Source organism: Schistocerca nitens, chromosome 2 (assembly GCF_023898315.1).
Source record: "Schistocerca nitens isolate TAMUIC-IGC-003100 chromosome 2, iqSchNite1.1, whole genome shotgun sequence".
Lineage (NCBI taxonomy): Eukaryota > Metazoa > Arthropoda > Insecta > Orthoptera > Acrididae > Schistocerca > Schistocerca nitens.
The window spans coordinates 765,671,108-765,690,910 of record NC_064615.1 but is presented as its reverse complement, the minus strand read 5'-3'; the positions used below and the strand labels follow the sequence as shown (position 1 = coordinate 765,690,910).

The window sequence follows — 19,803 nt, the reverse complement described above, 5'->3', positions numbered from 1 at the left end:
CAAGTCAAGTCATTCTGAAGTGGCGCTGTGAGCTACCGTTCACACAGGACGCCACAAATTCTTCGTAATTGCGCAGTTTGCAAAAAGGCATCACCTGTCTCAGCTGATTAAACGGCTATACATATTACTAAATAAGTTGTTTTGGAAACATAATAAATGTAAAATATTACTTATCAAAGTGTTTCTCGTCTCTCTTGTCTCAACTAAATGTTTTTAGAACCGGTCTGCAGCTTCAAACCAAGCAAGGCTGGGTTTATAAATACTGTCTGTAAACGCACCACTCTTAAGTGATTTCAGTACTTTTTTATGTTCATTCATGTAAGCTTTTGTTGTAGCTACATCAATTCCAGGTACATATTCACGCATACTGTTTACTATTTCAATTAATGCTGCATCTCTCGAATTTCTGTCATTGTATGATTCGCTTTTGTGGTTCCAAAGTCATTCTCTTTCTTGATACACCTCCAAGAATCTCATAATTGTCGCTGTTGACCACTTTTTCGACATATTAATAGCAAACGCACAAACAAAAGCACTATCTACGAACGAATACGCACTAGAAAGGTTTGAATCCAGCCGCGAGGTAGCAATCGAATGACGTTATTCGATTGTGGAGAAGGCAAAATGGCGCAACAAAGTAGAACCAAGTTCAACTTTTTGTGGCGTGACAGAAGTTGCGCTTCTTAAATGGCGCCACCGAAAACTAGGAGTTCACACATGCAACTACAAAGCAACTGCAGTTCGCCATTAGCAGTCACGATACTTTTGTTGCCTGTGTGAACCCGGCTTAAGTTCCTGTTGAAGAGCATCTGCTGTATTTTGTTCTACTTCAAGTGAAAACTTAGTAACGGCTGTTTCTTGAAGGTCACGTGTATCCATGCCTCAGTCACAGGCTTTGTTTATCTTGCTTACACTCGCCAAACACGAAATGGGAACCCACACAATCTGATACCTACGTCAACATTTTTGTTGCAACGTATACATGAGAGATTAAATATATTTCCGATTTCTACAGAACGATTTACCTCAAACAGTATGCCACACTTTGGACACTTCGTTAACGAGGTTACCACTGCACATTCGATCTGCGATGATTTTGCATGAAAATGATATGAGGAATCCAAATTACAAAGAGAGGACAGAATTTTCGCAATTTCGGAACGATGACAGTACCGTTACAGATGGAGCAACAATAAACAATGGCAGTAGTTCCACATTCCTCTGACACAGGAACAAGCTGCCTAACAGCGCCACATACTCACAGATATCCACAACTAGAGCTCCTGTACTATATGTGCAAATTAAGTTGATAGTCATTGCAGTGGCTGGTGGCAGCGATTATTATTGGGAAATGCATTTACAGTCACTCCCACCAGCCACCACATCTAGCGTCAACTTAGTCTGTGCATGTAATACAACAGGGTGAATCGTCTGACATATTTCCCCAACTCTGAGGATTTAGCAACGTTTACCTTGTGGGTAGTTAACCTATTCAGTATTCTCCCATGATCATGCACAAAGTGGATAGTGTCTTTACTGAGTATTGAGATGCAATATTAGTATGTCACAAAAGTGGCATGACAACCAACAAGCTGTCTATCCACATGAATGGCCACCGACATACTGTGACCAAGAAACTAGTGGACCACCCTCTTGCTGAGCACGCTGCCCAACATGACATTGTTCATTTCAATGACTGCTTCACAGCCTATGACATGTTGATCCTCCCCACCAACACTAGCTTTTCTGAAGTGCACAGGTGGGAAATTTCCCTGCAATATATACTATGTTCCCATAACCCTCCTGGCCTCAACATTTGTTAGTCATTGTCCTCATACATCCAACCCCTTCCCTGTTCCCATTTCAGCATTGCACAGCCCTCATTCCACCATCACACCCTGTCTTCTCTCCTTTTTTGCTTTCCTGCTCCCCCGCCCCCCCTCCACCACCTCTTTCCTGCTCTCCATCCAATCTCCTGACTGCACATAGCTGCCCTACCCTCTCTTCAAGTTGTCTCTGCATGCTCCCCAGCAGCACTTCACTGTCTCCCATCGCTACCCTACTATTGCTCCCCTCCCCACCCTGCCACAGTCTCCTCCTTACCCCCACCTGGTTGCCACTCCCATTATGCACTGGTACTGCTGCTCGTAGTGTGGCTTCAGTTACCAGAGACTACAGTCATGTGTGTGTGTGTGTGTGTGTGTGTGTGTGTGTGTGTGTATGCCTGCTATTTTTGATGAAGGCCTTGATGGCCAAAAGCTTATCTGTGACAGTCTCTTTGCTGTGCCTATCTGCAACTTAGCATCTCTGCTATATGGTGAGTAGCAACTTTCCTTTTCATAATATCGTTATGTTCCATCCTGGAATTTCCATTATTTGATATATTCCCTTAAAGGATTTTCATCTTCAACCATAGACTTATATACATGTATAAATTACACATATCTGCCACTGACTGATAAATTGAAAACTGGTTATTTATTATTTATTAAGATCCAATCTCCTATGGGAATATCACTAATCTGCAAAGATATTCAATCATTTTCATCAAAAATTTTCTTCTCTTTGCATAATGCATGTTAATCATTATTAGTATTAGCAATTGTTTTTCAAGTTATGCTTGCTAATTTGTAGGTAGAGTATCTTTTCTTTGTCAGATACAGTGTTTACTTCATATGTGCTACCTAAAATGTTAAAGGATCTGAAAGACTTTTCTTACAATTAATTCATTCTAAAATTGGATATCATTAAGCAGATATTAAAATATGTATTAAAGTAGTACATTACTCACATCAAGGAGTTCTAAAAAATTTGCTAGTAATCCCGTAAGCTAACAAAGTTCTCCTGAACAAATGAAGTTTTCTGCCACTTTCCAGGTCCTTACTAAAATATTTAGAAATGTTGATTGTTCTTTGTGTAGCTTCACCCTGTACCCCAGAATTTCTGTAGTCATTTTTAAACCTGTGGTTCACAGCATATCCCTTTGCTATTGAAAAACTGTTATATGAAGTCTGTGTTGCAATGGGTCCTTCTTTTATTTATGTGTGGAAACATTGGAATAGCATGCTTCAAAACAAATTTCCTCTGCATCCTAGCAGAGAAAGATATAAACAAGATATTCTGTAAACTGATTAGGGCTCATGCCATTTGTGTAACTCATTTTTGATCATCAATTGGGATGAGCTGTTTTTATCTTAACCAATTTGTGTATGACTTTCACATGATTCATGATGATTTATCAAATATGATGCTGTAGTAATTTACAACTTCTGCTAGAAGTACATTTAAATCAAGATTTGTCTACCAACTGATAGGAAAATAGACTGTCAAATGACTTACTTTGATATATAAAGACCAACTGCTATGATTGTAATTTTAATATTTTTATTTTGTGGGGCAAAGGGTTTTACAAGTAATTATATAATTTTTGATAAGTTAATTTTCCTTGTTCAATTGCTCTTAACCACCTTCACTTGTTTTTACATAATGCTCCATAAAATCAATATTTCATACACTATTTCTTAGTTATTTATTCAATGTTGAACACATTCTTATTCCAGAATTCGAGAGTGGACATTATATTTAATCATTTACTTTATTTGAGAGCCACAGAGCTCAACCACCATTAACATAAATAAATAGATAGTGTAATGTAATCACATACTGCTCACCAAGCATAATTTTAACTTATAAAAATGCGAAATAGATGGTTTCCTTGGATATATGCAATTACATTATCCTATTTAATTGTTTTCATTTGTCTATTGAATTAATGGTATCAATCATTGCCTGATGATGCTGTGAAACAGCCTTACACATTTCTTCAGAATTTAACTATGCCTTTTGCTTTTAATAGACTCTAAGGAGGGAAAAATTGCCACACTATGAAGGAGTTAACCAAATGGGATGGAATGGGGTGGAAATTGGTAGATGTGACATAAATGTACAGACAAACAAATGATTACAACTTCAGAAAATTGGATGATTTATTCAAGAGAAAGAACTTTATAAATTGAACAAGTAAATAATACCCAATGCCCTTATGCAAAGAGTAATTCAGCTTGGCATTGATTGACAGAATTGTTGGATGCCCAATCTGGGGAATATAATGCCAATTCCCTCCAATTGATATATCTGGAGTATCCTCTCTTAATGACCATGTAACAGAAGTTAACATGATTCTCATAATCATTTTCATGCAGCTCTTTATGAAGACAGATGTGATAGTGATATCAATGGAAAATGCATAGGACACTTGCCTGATTCAGTCCACTTCCTTATGTGTGTGATTGTGTGGGAGCTTATATAACACACAAACTCACTGTAACCAAACATACCAGCATTGTATCTAGCAATTATGCAGGCTGAATAGCACAAACATGTGTGGTGGTGAACTTATCAAAATATCGGATCTCATAAATGACTCACACTATAACAAACACCACTGAAATTCTAATCATCAAAATCCTGAGCTGGTTGGAGGGCCCTGCCCATAAAGCTCCAAATGTTCTCAATTGGGAAAAGATCCAGCAACCTTATTCATCAAGGTGTGGTTCAGTATGCATGAAGACAACCAGTAGAAACTCTTACTGAGTGTGGGTGAGCATTATCTTGCTTGCTTGTATGCCCAGGATGGCTTACCAGATGGCCGACAAAACAGGGCACAGAATATTGTTGATGTACCACTGTTCTGTAAGGGTGACATGGATGATAACCAAAGAGGTCCTGCTATGAAAAGAAATGGCCTGGAATCTCATTGACCGAAGTACAATTGTCCTCAATGATGAGTCCCACTTAGAACTGAGTCCCAATTATGAGCAAAGATAAATGCAGAGATGCCCTGGAGAGTGGTGGTATACCAACCTGACTGTCACCTGCCATATGGCCTGACAGCCAGGAGCAATGGCCTGAGGTGTCATTTCTTTTCTAAGCAGGACACCTTTGGTTATCATCCGTGGCTCCCTTACAACATAGCAGTACATCGACAATATTCTATGCTCCATTTTGTTGTCCTTGGTGGCAAGCCATCCTGGGCTTACATTTCAGCATGATAATGTCCTCCTGCACATGGTAAAAGTTCCTACTGCTTATTTCTCTGCCTTGGCTAGCAAGTTCGCCAAATCTCTCCCCACCTGAGAACATTTGGAGCATTGTGGGCAGCTCCCTTAATGCATGAGTTAGAATTTGGCACAGTATCCCTCTAGAGGACATACAACAACTTTATCAATCACCACCAAGCTAAATAATTGCTTTCTAAAGGGCTAGAGGTGAACCAACAAGCTATTCATGTACTCAGTTTGTGAAGCTCTTTCTCTTGAATAAATCATTAAATTTTTATGAAATTGTAATCATTTCTTTCTCTATATACAAACATTACATCTACTGATTTCTGTCCCCAGTACAGAGCTAATAATGTCATTAAACTAAGGAAACAGTTGTGACCTATGTTAGTGGTTTAAAGCTTAAACTATATGAAACTTTACAAAATACCAAGAATATTTTCCACTACACATTAGTCTAGTCCATATTAACCTTCACATATTGTACTTCAAAAACTTATGTGACAATACTTGGTAAAATATTTTCTCATGAATTGAGATGAACCTTTCACCATTTTGTAATGAAGTATGTAATTTCAGGATTGATCTCAAAAACCAGCATGTGGAGTATGATTTAACAATGCCACGCCTTGAGCTCCTCTGTATCTACAATGTAAGTGGGAAGGTGCTTCTATTGCCCATTGTTGGGAATGGGCCAGGCAATATAACACTGAGTAAGTAAAGTCAATAACTTCCATGTTACTATTTATGTACATGAACAAGAGTATTCGGTTATACATTTAGTTGTTGGAGTAAGATCATTTTCTGTGGAATGTCCCAAGAGAATTATTCAAAATACATACTAATTGGAGGAAAATCTGCTAAATCTACAAAGAGAGTGCATTGATAGAAGAGATAGTTTGTGTTTATTGCTTATTATTTTCAAAAGATAACATTACATGACCTGATAAGCACTATGATTATATGTCAAGATCTTTATCAAAAACATTACACCTGATAAAATGATAGGTTACAGTGAGCATCCTATGGGTGATCCACACTTAATTGATGCCATGCTGTGGGTGTCAAAAAAGAAAGCTACTGGATTAAAATGGATGTTAGATGTGGCTTGCAGCAGAACAACTGAAAATGCTCTGTGAGAATGAGCATCAGTCAAACAGTCTCTATGGTTTTCTATAGTGAAGAATGCCATTGTCCTTTGGGTTTCTGTTCAAAGTGTGAGTAGAATTTTGGTTGTGCAGTATATGATAACATTGTCTAAAAACAAAGCAAAAGATGAGAGAAACCTGGTAAGTCTTTTGTCATGAATTTCAGAAATACATTTAAAGTTTCACCTGCAGCTGTTTATACCTAAGTGAGCCAGAAAATTTTGATCAATGTAAGACATCATAAACTGAAAAAATTTTCACTTCTGTTCAATAGGTAACAGTTATGAACTTTTTGAACATTTATTTTGTCTAATGACCTGAAGTGCTGTAGTTAAATGTACAGTGTCTCTGCATTTTTTCTAGAGAGAATGTTTGACAAGAACAGTACCCCGAAGCTGTAATGCTAAATTTTATACATATTAATTTGCAACATATAGATGAACTTGAAGAAGACAAGCAGTTTCAACAGAACTGCTATTAGCTGAAATGTGTCACTTCTCTTTCTTAGCTGAAAGATACATATTCCTTGATCATCTGTCCAGATTTGTGTGATGACTTTAGTTACCGCACATGATTTGATTTCATGTGATTTTTCCTTAGAGTATATATATAAAAACAGATTAACAAATACTAACCCTGAATTAATGAAAAATTGAAAAAAAAGATTAAAGTTAGCAAGTTAGAACTCTGGAAAATAATGACCATGCTAAATTAAGATGCCCATCTTATGTACAGGGTACCCATGAAATTAGATACAAATACATAATTGCAAATGAGTATAAGCTAGAAGACAACAAATGAAACACACAATGATTACTGAAAGGAAAGAAGGAAGTTTGGGTTTAGCATCCTGTTGACATCGAAGTTGTTACAGATGGAGCACAAGCTCAGATTGTGTCAAGGGTGGGAAAAGAAATCAGGCTTGCCCCTTCAGAGGAACCATCCCAGCATTTGGCTGGACTGATTTAGGGAAATCAGAGAAAATCTATCTTGATGGCTGGATGCAGATTTGAACTGTCATCCTCCTGAATGTAAATCCAGTAAATTGTTCATTTTAGCCTCATTTTTGTATAAATAAAATAAAGCTTACTATACTGATTAAAATCATCAGTTAGACTATCATGATTGCTGGTAATAGTAGTTGTAGCAGACAAAAGTCATTTATAACATTTACTTTTGTCTTCAAATGCAGTCCTTTTTTCACATCCGTGAAGCTTTTCAGCCATGCTGGGTTCCACTGAAACATTGTGTGAATAAGTGAATATGGAATGACCTATTTGTTCACAGTAGCACACTGTAATCTAATGTACATAATGTTTGGTGGTAGTGATAAATTTAGGATATTATTATGGATAAATGAATGTTTGGCAACACTCTACAACAAAATCTAATAGCTTCACTTATAAGAATACTCAGTTCTTTATCTGTCATGACAGATGTTATTGTATTTGACACATTCCTGATTCCATTTGCAGTTGGTGTGAAGATACGCTACATATATGATTTTGGGTTTGAGTCCCGAACACGTGATGGTGAGACTAAATCATTTGCCATTCCCAAGAACAGCAAATTGGAATACAATGTCACACGTGCCTACATCCACCTCGATAATCTCTTCAATGGTGACAAATTATTAGGTATGTGAAAATTCCCTTAATAATAATTAGTAAGGTATTAAATCTCTCATATGCAACATGTAGCTTTATTCTGTATCATATGATAATACTGGTTATGGAAGATTTATGTGAAATTTAAACAAATGGGCATTTTATGAGAAGTTCAAACCATGGTTTTCCAAAATCACTGAGGGGTCTTAGGACATTCATTACAAATCAAAACTGTGTTAAACATTTGTCAGCGTGCTTTCTGGAATGTGACTTCTACCTGGAAACCTGCATTTTCCATTACAGAGTAGTTGTGCAAGAAGTTCACCATTGTAAGCACAGGACTTGCTTAATTCTGCCTTGGTCAAACATACTTATGAGCCTACAAGTTTAGTGCTGAGGTCATTCAAAGCAAATGAATTTCATATGAAAAGTAGTAGGTACAACTAGTGGGGACAGGTCTCTGATTTTTAGGACTCCATTGTATATGAGAATTTTCAGACACTTACAAACCTATAATTTTATAAGTTGGCAGTATGAATGTTTTGAATATGTAACGTATTTCATAGCAATTAGCATTTGTGATTCACAGTTCCTATGCAGTTACTGACTGGGACTAGATCACCCATGAACTTTTTGTATATCAATGCATATAAACATGCATTTTTGAGAAGTTTCAGAAGCTGCCATTGTTCTGTGCGTAATATAATTTGTAGCAAATCGGTGTTTCTGATTTAGTTACTGTAGCAGAAAATATTATTAACAACTTGTTATAAGTATAGTTTACCCTTAAAAAGACGTAGCCCTGTACATCTACATTTATCATAAATTAACTATTTCTGTGTTTATTAACAACTAGAATTAACCACAAAAAGTTTTAGCAAACTAGTTCTCCTTTCCACAGGTTTTTCTGTTGTCTTAATAGAAACAGGGAGTTAGCAAACTTTTAATTCAACAGATTAAAAGATAGCCAGCAGGCTTAATTTAAAGTTATTTGTTCATTGCCCAGTAATATACTGCCCAGCTAAAATGCACCTCCACTGAGAATGCTTTGCTTGAACACAGAATGAGTTGGTTGGTATTCATAATCAGCTGGAAATCACCCTAACTACTGTCAAATAATTGGCAGTTGCTGTGAGTTGTTGTGTTGGAAGAGCTCCTGAGAGTCATGTGCCTGGGTACTGGTGCCAAAGATACCTCAATTACTATCCTCTCCTGTATGTCATGTCTCCTCTGCAGAAAGTACAGAATATGTAATTGCTCATACGTTTGACTGTGAGTGGCATTTCAGTGGCAGATTTTCACATCCTGTTCAGGGTGGACCGGGGCCAGGGAAGACTCGGGTGTTGCACCAATCCCACTGACCAACAACTCTGAGGTGCTGTCTTTCACGGAAACTGAAACTGAGCCAGTGGGACTCACTTAACCTCTTGTGGGGAGACCTATTCTGTCTGGTGTCAAGAGGAGGCAAATGCAGAAGGGTAGGGATCTATTAATCAGCAGCAGCTCAGACATACTGTGAATGATGGTATGCCTTAGGGAAATGCACCAAGAGACAGGAAAGCACACAAGTTGCACTCTGTGTGTATGCCTGGGGGTCTCATTCAACATGTTGATGAGGCTATTCCATCAGCCATTGAGGGAGCAAGGTGCAACCAACTCCAAACTGTGGTGCACCTTGGAACAAATGATGCCTGTCATCTGGGCTCTGATGTCATACTTGGTTCATTCCACCATCTGGCAGAGAAAACTGAGAAGATCTGCCTTGCATGTGGAATTTCATTGAAGCTCACAATTTGCAACACTGTTCCCAGAACTGATTGTGGCCCTTTGGTTCTGAGTGAAGTGGAAGGACTTAATCAGATAGTTTGAAGTTTCTGTGACAATTTAGGCTGCGACTTCCTAGACTTGCAACATAGGGTTGAGAACTGTAGAGTCCCCCTACATAGATGAGGTGTGCATTACACATCTGAAGCTGCTACTCAGGTAGCTGACTGTGTGGGGTGCATACAAGGGTTTCTTAGATTACGTGACTCTCTGTTCAGTCCATATAACTGTGGATGTAGGAAACCCAGAAGTATCAGTGTAGGATTGAAATATATGCATCCCACTGATGAGAGTATTAAAATCCTAAAAGTTAACTACCTCACTCCTTGATTGGTGGAATACTGGGCAAGTACAATCCTTCTACAAATGAGACTGCTTACAAATAATTCATGCAACTGGTTCTAGGATATAGTGTGTGGGGCCCATGCCAATAGGACTGACAGGGGATATTGCAGGGCAACATAAATGGTCACACATTTGTTTGACCCATGTGAGACTGTCACAGAGATACTGAAGAAACAGAACAGGCAGCCTCTTGAAGATAGATGTGAACCATCCCAAGGAAGTCTTCTAACAAAGTCTTAAGAACCAGCTTTAAATGATGGCTCTAGGAATAGGCTACAACCTCTTACATATTGCTCACATAGGGATCATGAGAATAAGATTAGAATAATTACATCACCCACAGACATATTCAAACAATAATTTTTCCCATGCTCCATAAAAGAATAAAATGGGAAGAAATCCTTATAACTGGTTCAATGGGATGCACTCTCTGCTAAGCACTTCATGGTGGTTTGCAGAGTATAAATGTAGATGCAGACGTAGATTACCAACATATTACAGTTGACTGAAATTTCTGTGCTCCTGTCTATATTTAATGGTATTTTTAGTAATTCTGAATCCATACTAATAATAAATCTGTAAAACCAACATGTCTGTTTGTCTTTGAACACACTAATCTCCAAAGCTACTAGAAAAATTTTCATGGGGTTTTCACATATAACTTGAGTATAGCTTGGGATACCATATAGACTTTATTTAATCACACCTGGATTATAGAAAAATATTGCCAAATGTATTATGAAAATGTGTGTATTTATGTATGAAAATATGTTCTATTCTTCCTATGAACCTACTTGATTGATTTCAGCCAAACTTCGTGCACATGTCACTTACTGTGTGGAAAGAATTTCTGTGGGGATAAGAACCACCTACCTTCCAGAGGGGTTGGGATGAAAAGGAAGTGTAGGCCACAACATGTGAATGCTCGGATTTTATTCATCCAGTATTTGAGATGAGAGCACAAAATTTACACATAATTTGAAATCTTTAGAAAACTTTTTCTTGCTGGCACCTACATCCCTCCCACAAAATGATGAAATAAAAAAGGTTTATCACTTACTACACTTTTGCTATTCATTTTCACATCAGGTACAACGTTTTAATTTATTATTACTAACCAACTAACTGATATCATTGAAATTTGGTAAGGACGTGAGGAAGAACATAGGCTACTTTAGACAGTTTGTAATACAAGACACTTATTGAGTCAAAGAATTTTATGGTTATTAGGGAAAAATATCTACTCTTTCTAAAAACTATTTACCCTTTGACTTTTCATTTTTATCATGTTTGTGAAAATGCATTTATTGCTTGATGTGTGCTATATAATATTATTCAAAGTAATTACTACAATAGGCCTACAATTTTCTGTGTGTTTAATTCATACTTCCACACTATTTGTTACATAATTTACATGTATAATGTATACCTATTTCAAATGCACAGTGCATAGATGTATGCTCCTGCCCATGAACCTCTGCACGCATTGCTTGGCATTGATGCTGCCAATGCCAATGCATCATGCATTGGTTGGGAGTGGAGATTGGGGAGCAAATCATGAGCTGTGCTTACCCAAACAAGCAGACATGTAAGGGTAGCTCATGTTATTACACATACAGTAGCTTACTTAGTTACTCACCATCACTCATCATAACAAGTAACTAAATGTAAAATTAATCCTGAAATTGTTATTATGTCATTCCACAATCTGTGAAGTACTTTGAGACATATGTTGTCGGGACCAATGACAGTCGCAGTCTGGTCCCTTTAACCCCCACAAACCAACCAACATATGTTGTTTTGACAGTGAAGACATAAAGAAATACATAATTACACAACTTTCCAACAGATCTTTTAACTGGCATATTAAAAAAATGAAAAATACAACAGAATAATAAATTATAATTTGAATACATAGTACTAGCCATGGAATTTTATGTACACCTGATAGGCAAGCTTCCACGATTATTCTGTGAGAAGAATGGTATTTTTCTGGAATGGATGTTCAACAAAATGCCAGAAATTCATCTCTGAGCTCTTCCCTGGATTCTACTTTCTAGTATCAATACTTCTTTCTAGTGCTTGTGGCATGTATTCAAAACTAACATCTACCACTCGAGTAGCTTAAATTGTGACATATCTATTCCGCCACATTGGTGTAGTTTATCTCTGAGTGTTGGCATATTTTATCTGTTGAAAACAGGATGCAATGTTGTAAGAGTAAGCTGAAAGGGCTGATGTGGGATGAGGTATGTGTAGAAAGAGATGCTAAAGTCAAATTCAATTTATTCCATGGTAGATTTCTGTCAGTATTTGAAAGTTGGTTCCCTAAAATATAATCCAGAAGATCCATTAAAAAAGCGAGTAAGTTGTGGGCAACTAAAGGGATTAAAATCTCATGTAAGGGGGAGAGGGATTTGACTTGGATACTACAAAAATACTGTAATATTTTATGGAAAGTCATTAAAATGTCAGAATATGCATGTCACAACAGAAATAAATAATGTGAATAGTAATATTAAAATTATATGGAACATTGTGAAATGGGAGACAGAACAGTCAGTTGGTGTACAAGATTCCGTAACAAATAAAGTAAATGACAATGTTGAGACTGATAATTCACAAGGTGCAAGTACTTTTAACAATCAATTTCTAAATGTAGCAACAAATATAGGATTAAGTGGTTCAGTTGAAGAAGCAAGAGAATATACTAAAACTGTAATTTCATGATGTTTTAAGGAACTAGAAGCAGCACCAGCATCCTTCACTGAAACTGTCTGCAGCTTGTGCTCTAGTGGCTAGTGTTGCTGCTTCTGGATCACGGCATCCCGGGTTCGGTTCTCGGCTGGGCTGGGGATTTTCTCTGCACAGGGACTGGGTGTTTGTGTTGTCCTCATCATTATTATCATCATCATTCATGACAGTGGCTAGATTGGACTGTGTAAAAATTGGACTGTGTAAAAATTGGGACTTTGTACTGGTGCTGATGACCATGCAGTTGAGTGCCCCACAAACCAAACATCATCACCATCCACTGAAATTAATACAATTATAAAAATTCTAAAAAGCAAAAGCTCATTTGGGGCTGAGTGACTTTCTTATGGAATTCTGAAAATTTGTTCGAACTTAATAACTAATGTTCTTAGTGATATAAGCAGTGCATCACAGGCACAGGGAATTTTTCCAGACAGGTTAAAATATGCAATTTTTAAACCAGTTCATAAGAAAGGTGACAAGACAGATGTAAACAATTATGGTCCAGTTTCCTTACTGACATCTTTTTCCAAAACATTCAAGAAAGTAATGTATCTGAGAGTAGGCACACTCTTAAGTGGAAACAATTTACTTGGCATCTCACAACCTGGATTCCAGAAGGCTTCCTCAACTGAGTGTGGTATTTATACACTCACTCATCAAATAGTGCAAACCTTATACACAGACAGTTAGTATTGTTAATACACAGACAGTTAGTATTGTTATGTGATCTTCCCAAGGCATTTGATTGTGTAGATCATTTTTCTCTCTTAGATGAACTCAAGTTTTATGGAACTGATGGCTTTATACACAGCTGGTTTGAATCATACTTAACAGGCAGAATGCAAAAGATTTTGCTTAATAATTCAGACAATGTCAAAAATGTAGAAAATTTTAGTGACTGCGGAAAAAAAAAACACAAAAGGAGTCCCACAGAGTTCAATTTTGGGTCCACTCCTTCTCTATATACAGAGTGAAGAAAATTTTGTGGACTTTGACTTCACAGCATGCTTCCTCACATACTAACTACAAAAATGTCTCTCACAAAATTTCATTCCGCACATATTTCGGGCAGTAAATGGATGTTAAGGACTGGCAAAATGGCAACACTATAATCACATATACAGTAACTACCTCTATCAAGAGGTAGCAGTATTACTGTGCAGTTGGTGCAGTGAATAGTGTTTTGGGTTATCATGCAGGAGGTAGAGGGTTCGATCCTGGATCAAGGCTTATTTGTTTTTATTTGCAAAAAGTAGTCGATGCAGTATGGTATATGGTATCTTAACCATCATACAGTGATTACAGTGGGTCTTCCACAAACCATGTGCACTTATATATTATGAACACAGTAATTTTCATTGGTCAGCTTTTAAGGAAATCTTTTATACATCATGTATGCAAATTGTTTCACACCACTGCATCTACTGGATTCCAGACTTCTTTGTGTGCCACCCCCCCCCCCCTACCTCCATGGTCCCATCAATTAGGATGTGGGCATAGAACCATAATAACACACTTTTAGAGTAAGAACTAACATTTATTTCGACAGTGAACATAGTGATACAGAAGTGGATGTCGAACATGGCGCGAGTGAACAAAGACAGAAAGCAAAGCCAAACAGAGTAATCAAACAAGTGTCTCTTCACATCAGATACACCACAGAGCGGGGACCACTGCGGGAGCATACACTTAAAACCGGTTTGGACTCTAGTAGATGCAGTGGCACAAAACAATTCATGTCCATGATGTGCAAAAGGTTTCTTTAAAGCTTACCAATAAAAATGATTGTACTTACATTTCTGTGTTCATAACTCCAAACATTTCATAGAAGACCCACTGTAATTGCTGTGTGATGTTAAGATGCTAAGTACCATAAGATGCAGACTGCATTCAGTAAATAAAAACAAATAAGTCTCAGCCTACAATCAAACCCTTGACCTCCTGTATTCAAACCCAAAATGCTATTCACTACACCAACTGCATAGCAGTACTACTATTTGATGACAGAAGTACTTACCGTACATGTGATTACAGTGATGCCAGATTGCCAATCTTTAACATCCATTTATTGACCTAAATATACGCAGGATGAAATTTTATGACAGATATATTTGTCATGACAGAATGCAAGGAATCGCACTGCGAAATCTGAGTACACGAATTTTTCTTCACCCTATTTGTGTGTGTGTGTGTGTGTGTGTGTGTGTGTGTGTGTGTGTGTGTGAACGACCTAACATCCAGTAATGAGTCTCTGAAAATGGACTCTCCCTGAAGTTTGAAGAAATCACACTACATTCAGCTCTGTACAAAAAAAAAAAAAAAAACAGTCGTACCAACAACTGATATGGCACATGAGCAGGAGACTGTAAATAGAGTGGAATGCTCCAAGTTTTTGGGTGTGCATAGTGATGAAAACTTTAACTGGAAGAAGCTTATTATTGAGCTTCCCCGGCAATTAAGTGCAGCTACTTTTGGTCTTTCTATGATTGTTAATCTTGGAAACAAATGTTTCATCCTCCTGACATGTTATGTATATTTACACTCAATAATGCCATACAGAATAATATTCTGGGGTAACTCATCACTTACAAAGCAAGTTTTGATTGCGCAGAAGTGAACAGTAGAACAGTATATGGTGCTCATTCATGGGCATCATGTAGGTATGTCTTCAAGGAGCTACATGTTTTAACGGTGCCATCACAATACAAATATTTAGTAGTGAAATTTGTCATAAATAATCCATCTCAATAAAAGAATTATTCAAATGATTTATGGAACATGTAACTAATTAACTTTGCACATCCCTATTCTCCATCATGAAAACACTCCAAATGGTCAGATATACAAACCTCTTCCACAATGGAGGCAGACAGTCTTTTGAGCATGTGAATTTTGTTCATGGAATGTATCCTAGCTTTTCTGTTGTGTGTTTGTATATTTTCTTTTCCCACTGCTAACTGGCCTTTTCCAAGTTTTGCACTGAAGTCTTCCAGTAAGATTTTGGTACTGTTGATTATAAGTGAAATGGAAAAGTACAATCAAGTACACTGTATAGGATGTATCACAATTAATAGTAAAAACTGAGACAAATGAAATTATAATAACTGAAGCAAAATCATTCCATTACTCATGTGTGCACATATGTGCAATTTGTGAGGTAATTGTGAATGTATAACTATGAGCTGTCACTGACTTCAGTATGAATTATTGTCCTAGTTAGTATGAATGTATTTGAAATGTAAAACTTTCATCAAGTTTTTATATAACTCACCTCAAATTTCACCAAAGATCTATCTTAATAGAAATTCAATACTGCTTCAACACATTACCCTTTACAATTTACTGTGCACTCATGCATTTGCAATGAGCTGTTCCATGTGTTGTCATCACCCGTACATGCAAACCTGCATTCATACCTACAGTGAGTTTATCTTCTAACACTCATAAATCATAAATCTTGACTTGACTGCAAAATTTGCCACTACATTTCTTCAACCTTACCAGCATGAGTGGCGAAGACTTCAGTTTTGAGATGACCCTATATGGAAAAATGTAGAAGATTTAGGTAGGGTGATCTTGGAGTCCAAAATAAAGGCCACTGCTAAACACCTTGGTCATTAGAGACAAAGCACTTGCTCTGTTGGATATGGATGAAGAAGTAAATGTTTCATTGCCTATCTAAAGGAATCGTTTTGGACATTCTTGGGAGCAGTGTGTAGAATGAACTATGTGAAAAGTAACAATAATATTATTGAAAGTATGGATTGCTGCTCACTATAAAGACGACACATTGAGCTGCAGTCAAGTACAATGAAAAGATGGTTACTCAATAGCGTTCAGCCACAGCGTTCTTCAGAAACGAAAACACATATGTATTCACACAACCAAGCCACCTCCTGCACATATGACTGCTATCTCTGGCAGGGAAGGAAATTGTTTGCTGCTGATGATTTATAGCTAACCATAGAAGTTGGCAACAACAAGGAAACCCATACCTGGGGGGAAGGGGTACCATGCCCCACCCCCTCCCACACTCTGAACAAAAGAAAAAAATACAATGTAGTCAGCTGATTTTCTTTCAAGAAAATGATTTAAAAGTCAGTATTATGCAGGTATTTAAAAGTGCAACTTTTTTTTGACTACTTAAAAATTGACATTCATCTTCCCAAATATCAAAAATACTATGGGTACCCTTGGGCAGCAATATGTGAAAACAGCAATAACTTGTCTAATGCCTAGAATGGAGTTTTACAGTCAGGCAAAAATGTTCTAAGCAAGATGACCACAAAATTTAAGGGTTGCAGCCTGTCATATTTTTGCCATGGTATTTCAGGTGACAACCATTCAGCCATATTCAGGTGAGACTGGAGTCAGTCTGACTCAATGAGTTAGACTTATTAGTAAACTTTGATGTCATCTCACTCTTCACTAGTTTCCCTCTCATGAATTCACTGTCATTCATCAGCAGTAAATTCAAAACTGATATAACAATCCTATTTCATCATTCCCTTTCCTCAACATTCTTTTTATTCAACAGCGAATATTTTGAGCAAATTGATGGTGTTCCTATGGGTAGCCCTCTCTTCCCTCTTGTTTTTGCGTAACAAGCTAGTCACGCCACACTGAGGAGGAAGCCGAAAGGCACGCGTACACACATGCCAACTGGCGTCAAGTCTGGAACAGGATAAGTAATGACTGCTATAAAGAAAATACGTAGCTTTGGAATATACTTAACTTTTAATGCTTCCTTTGGTACATCTCTCTTGACTATACAAATGAGACTCGTAAGATACATGCACTGATACAATTGGCGCCTTGCTAAGTCGTAGCCATTAACTTAGCTGAAGGCTATTCTAACTGTCTCTCGGCAAATGAGAGCAAAGGCTTCGTCCGTATAGTCGCTAGCAACGTCGTCGTACAACTGGGCGAGTTCTCGTACGTCTCTCGAGACCTGCCGTGTGGTGGCGCTCGGTCTGCGATCACACAGTGGCAACACGCGGGTCCGACATGTACTAATGGACCGCGGCCGATTTAAGCTACCACCTAGCAAGTGTGGTGTCTGGCAGTGACACCACATTCCTCCCCCGCAAATCGGCGAACGGTCGTGTTATAAGGCTTCCGCCCGCCGTGGGGAGGACCCCATGTTGACGTATGCGATGAGGTGGGGAGCCTAACAACAGGCGAGGCTGTGCCACCCGCACCCGGCCATTTGGTCCGAGGGGAGCTAGGAAACGCCTGAAAACCTAGTCCAGGGTGCACGTCAACATGCGGTGTATGCGCCTGTAGAGAGACAGGAGGGGCCGAAGGGTCGACCTCCATGTGGTCGGGGCACCCGACGGGCGAAGACGACATCTGGTCCGTAGCGGGCAAGAGTTCCATGGCGGAGGACAGCTGGTCACGGGAAGCGAGCGGCGGCGCGTGACCCAGGGAGGCGCCAGGCAGTTGCAGCGACGCGTCCACTGCGGGCGGCGCCGGCGGGAGAACAGGCGGCGGCGGCGGCGCGTCGCCATGAGGCAAAATGGAAGGTAGCATCGGTAACACCTGGGGATGAGGCGAGCCAGTAGATGGGTCCCCAGGGCGCTGACCGGACGGCACCGTCGCTGAAAGAGGACGGGGAGCGGCAGAACCCAGGCGACGACAGAGGCGCAGCTGATTGTGATGCCGACGCACCTCACCAGAGGCCCCCAAAACCAAATACATCGCGCGGCCAAGGCAGCGAAGAATGCGCCCTGCGAGCCAACGCCGTGAACCGCGATAGTTGCGATAGAAAACAACGTCGCCAGGAGCAAAAGCAGTAGTCTGCCGCTGCACTGGAACCTGATGCGGCGGATGCAGCAAAGACATCAAGGTTCGATGAGGACGACCATGGAGCAACTCAGCCGGCGAGCGACCATCGCGGGGCTGAGAGCGATACGAAGACAAAAAGAGCAACAATGCGTCCTCCCTAGAATGCGACTCTTTCAACTTCAACATCTGTGACTTGAAAGTCCGGACCAACCGTTCAGCGGCACCGTTTGACTCAGGCAAAAACGGCGCGGATGTCAGATGTTGAATACCATTGGCCTTGCAGAATAACTGAAATTCTGCGGACATGAATTGTGGGCCATTGTCGGAAACAATAGTCTGGGGAAGACGTTCAATGCAAAAAATAGCGGACCACGCTTGAATGGTGGCAGATGACGTCGTGGAAGACATCCGGACAACAAAAGGAAAATTACTGAAGGAATCCACCACAACCAACCATCGAGCATTCCAGAATGGACCGGCAAATTCGATGTGCAAGCGTTGCCAAGGGGAAGTGGCTGTTGGCCATGCAAAGAATTTCTGCGGCGGGGCGGATTGGTGTTCGGCACACGCCACGCAAGAAGAGCACATATTCGTAATCGCAGCATCGATTCCGAACCAAGTACAGTGCTGACGAGCAAGTTGTTTCGTGCGCAGTATACCCCAATGTCCCTGGTGAAGAAGCCGTAAGACAGAGGACTGTAACGAACGTGGGACCACGACTCTGGATTGATCATTATCGGAATGCAACAACAAAACACCACGTCGTACAAAAAATCTCTCCTTGTGAGCAAAAAATCGGCGAACCAACGGATCCTCGATCCATGACTTTGACAAGGGCCATTGCGAAGCAACAAAACGCAAAACAGTAGCAAGGACAGGGTCAGCAGCTGTGGCCGTAGCGACACGACGAAAATCAATCGGAAACGATTCGACCACGTCATCGGTTTCCGCATCAATGAACATGCAAGCAAGTTCGGAAGAATCGAATGCTTTATCCTCAGCAACAGGCAAACGGGACAACACATCAGCGTTTCCGTGCTTAGCAGTGGACCGATACAAGATATCGTAGCAGTACTGCGAGAGGAAAATAGACCAGCGAATGAATTTCTGCGCTGTACGCGGAGGTACAGGCTTGTTCAGATGAAAAAGCGATGTCAAAGGTTTGTGGTCCGTGATGATGGTAAAGTGACGACCATACAAGAAATCATGGAACTTAGTAACACCAAACACGAGAGCTAAAGCTTCTTTCTCTATCTGGGAATAATTGCGTTGCGC

General features: G+C 39.3%; 1 protein-coding gene across 1 annotated transcript in view; it reads left to right on the top strand.

The window, feature by feature from the left end:
* Positions 1-19,803, top strand: part of LOC126237002 (protein takeout-like) — a 197,829-nt gene that overhangs the window by 160,660 nt on the left and 17,366 nt on the right. The window contains exons 4-5 of the mRNA XM_049946726.1: positions 5,640-5,773; positions 7,684-7,845. Of these exons, the coding sequence (XP_049802683.1) occupies positions 5,640-5,773; positions 7,684-7,845 (296 nt within the window). The remainder of the gene's footprint in view (positions 1-5,639; positions 5,774-7,683; positions 7,846-19,803) is intronic.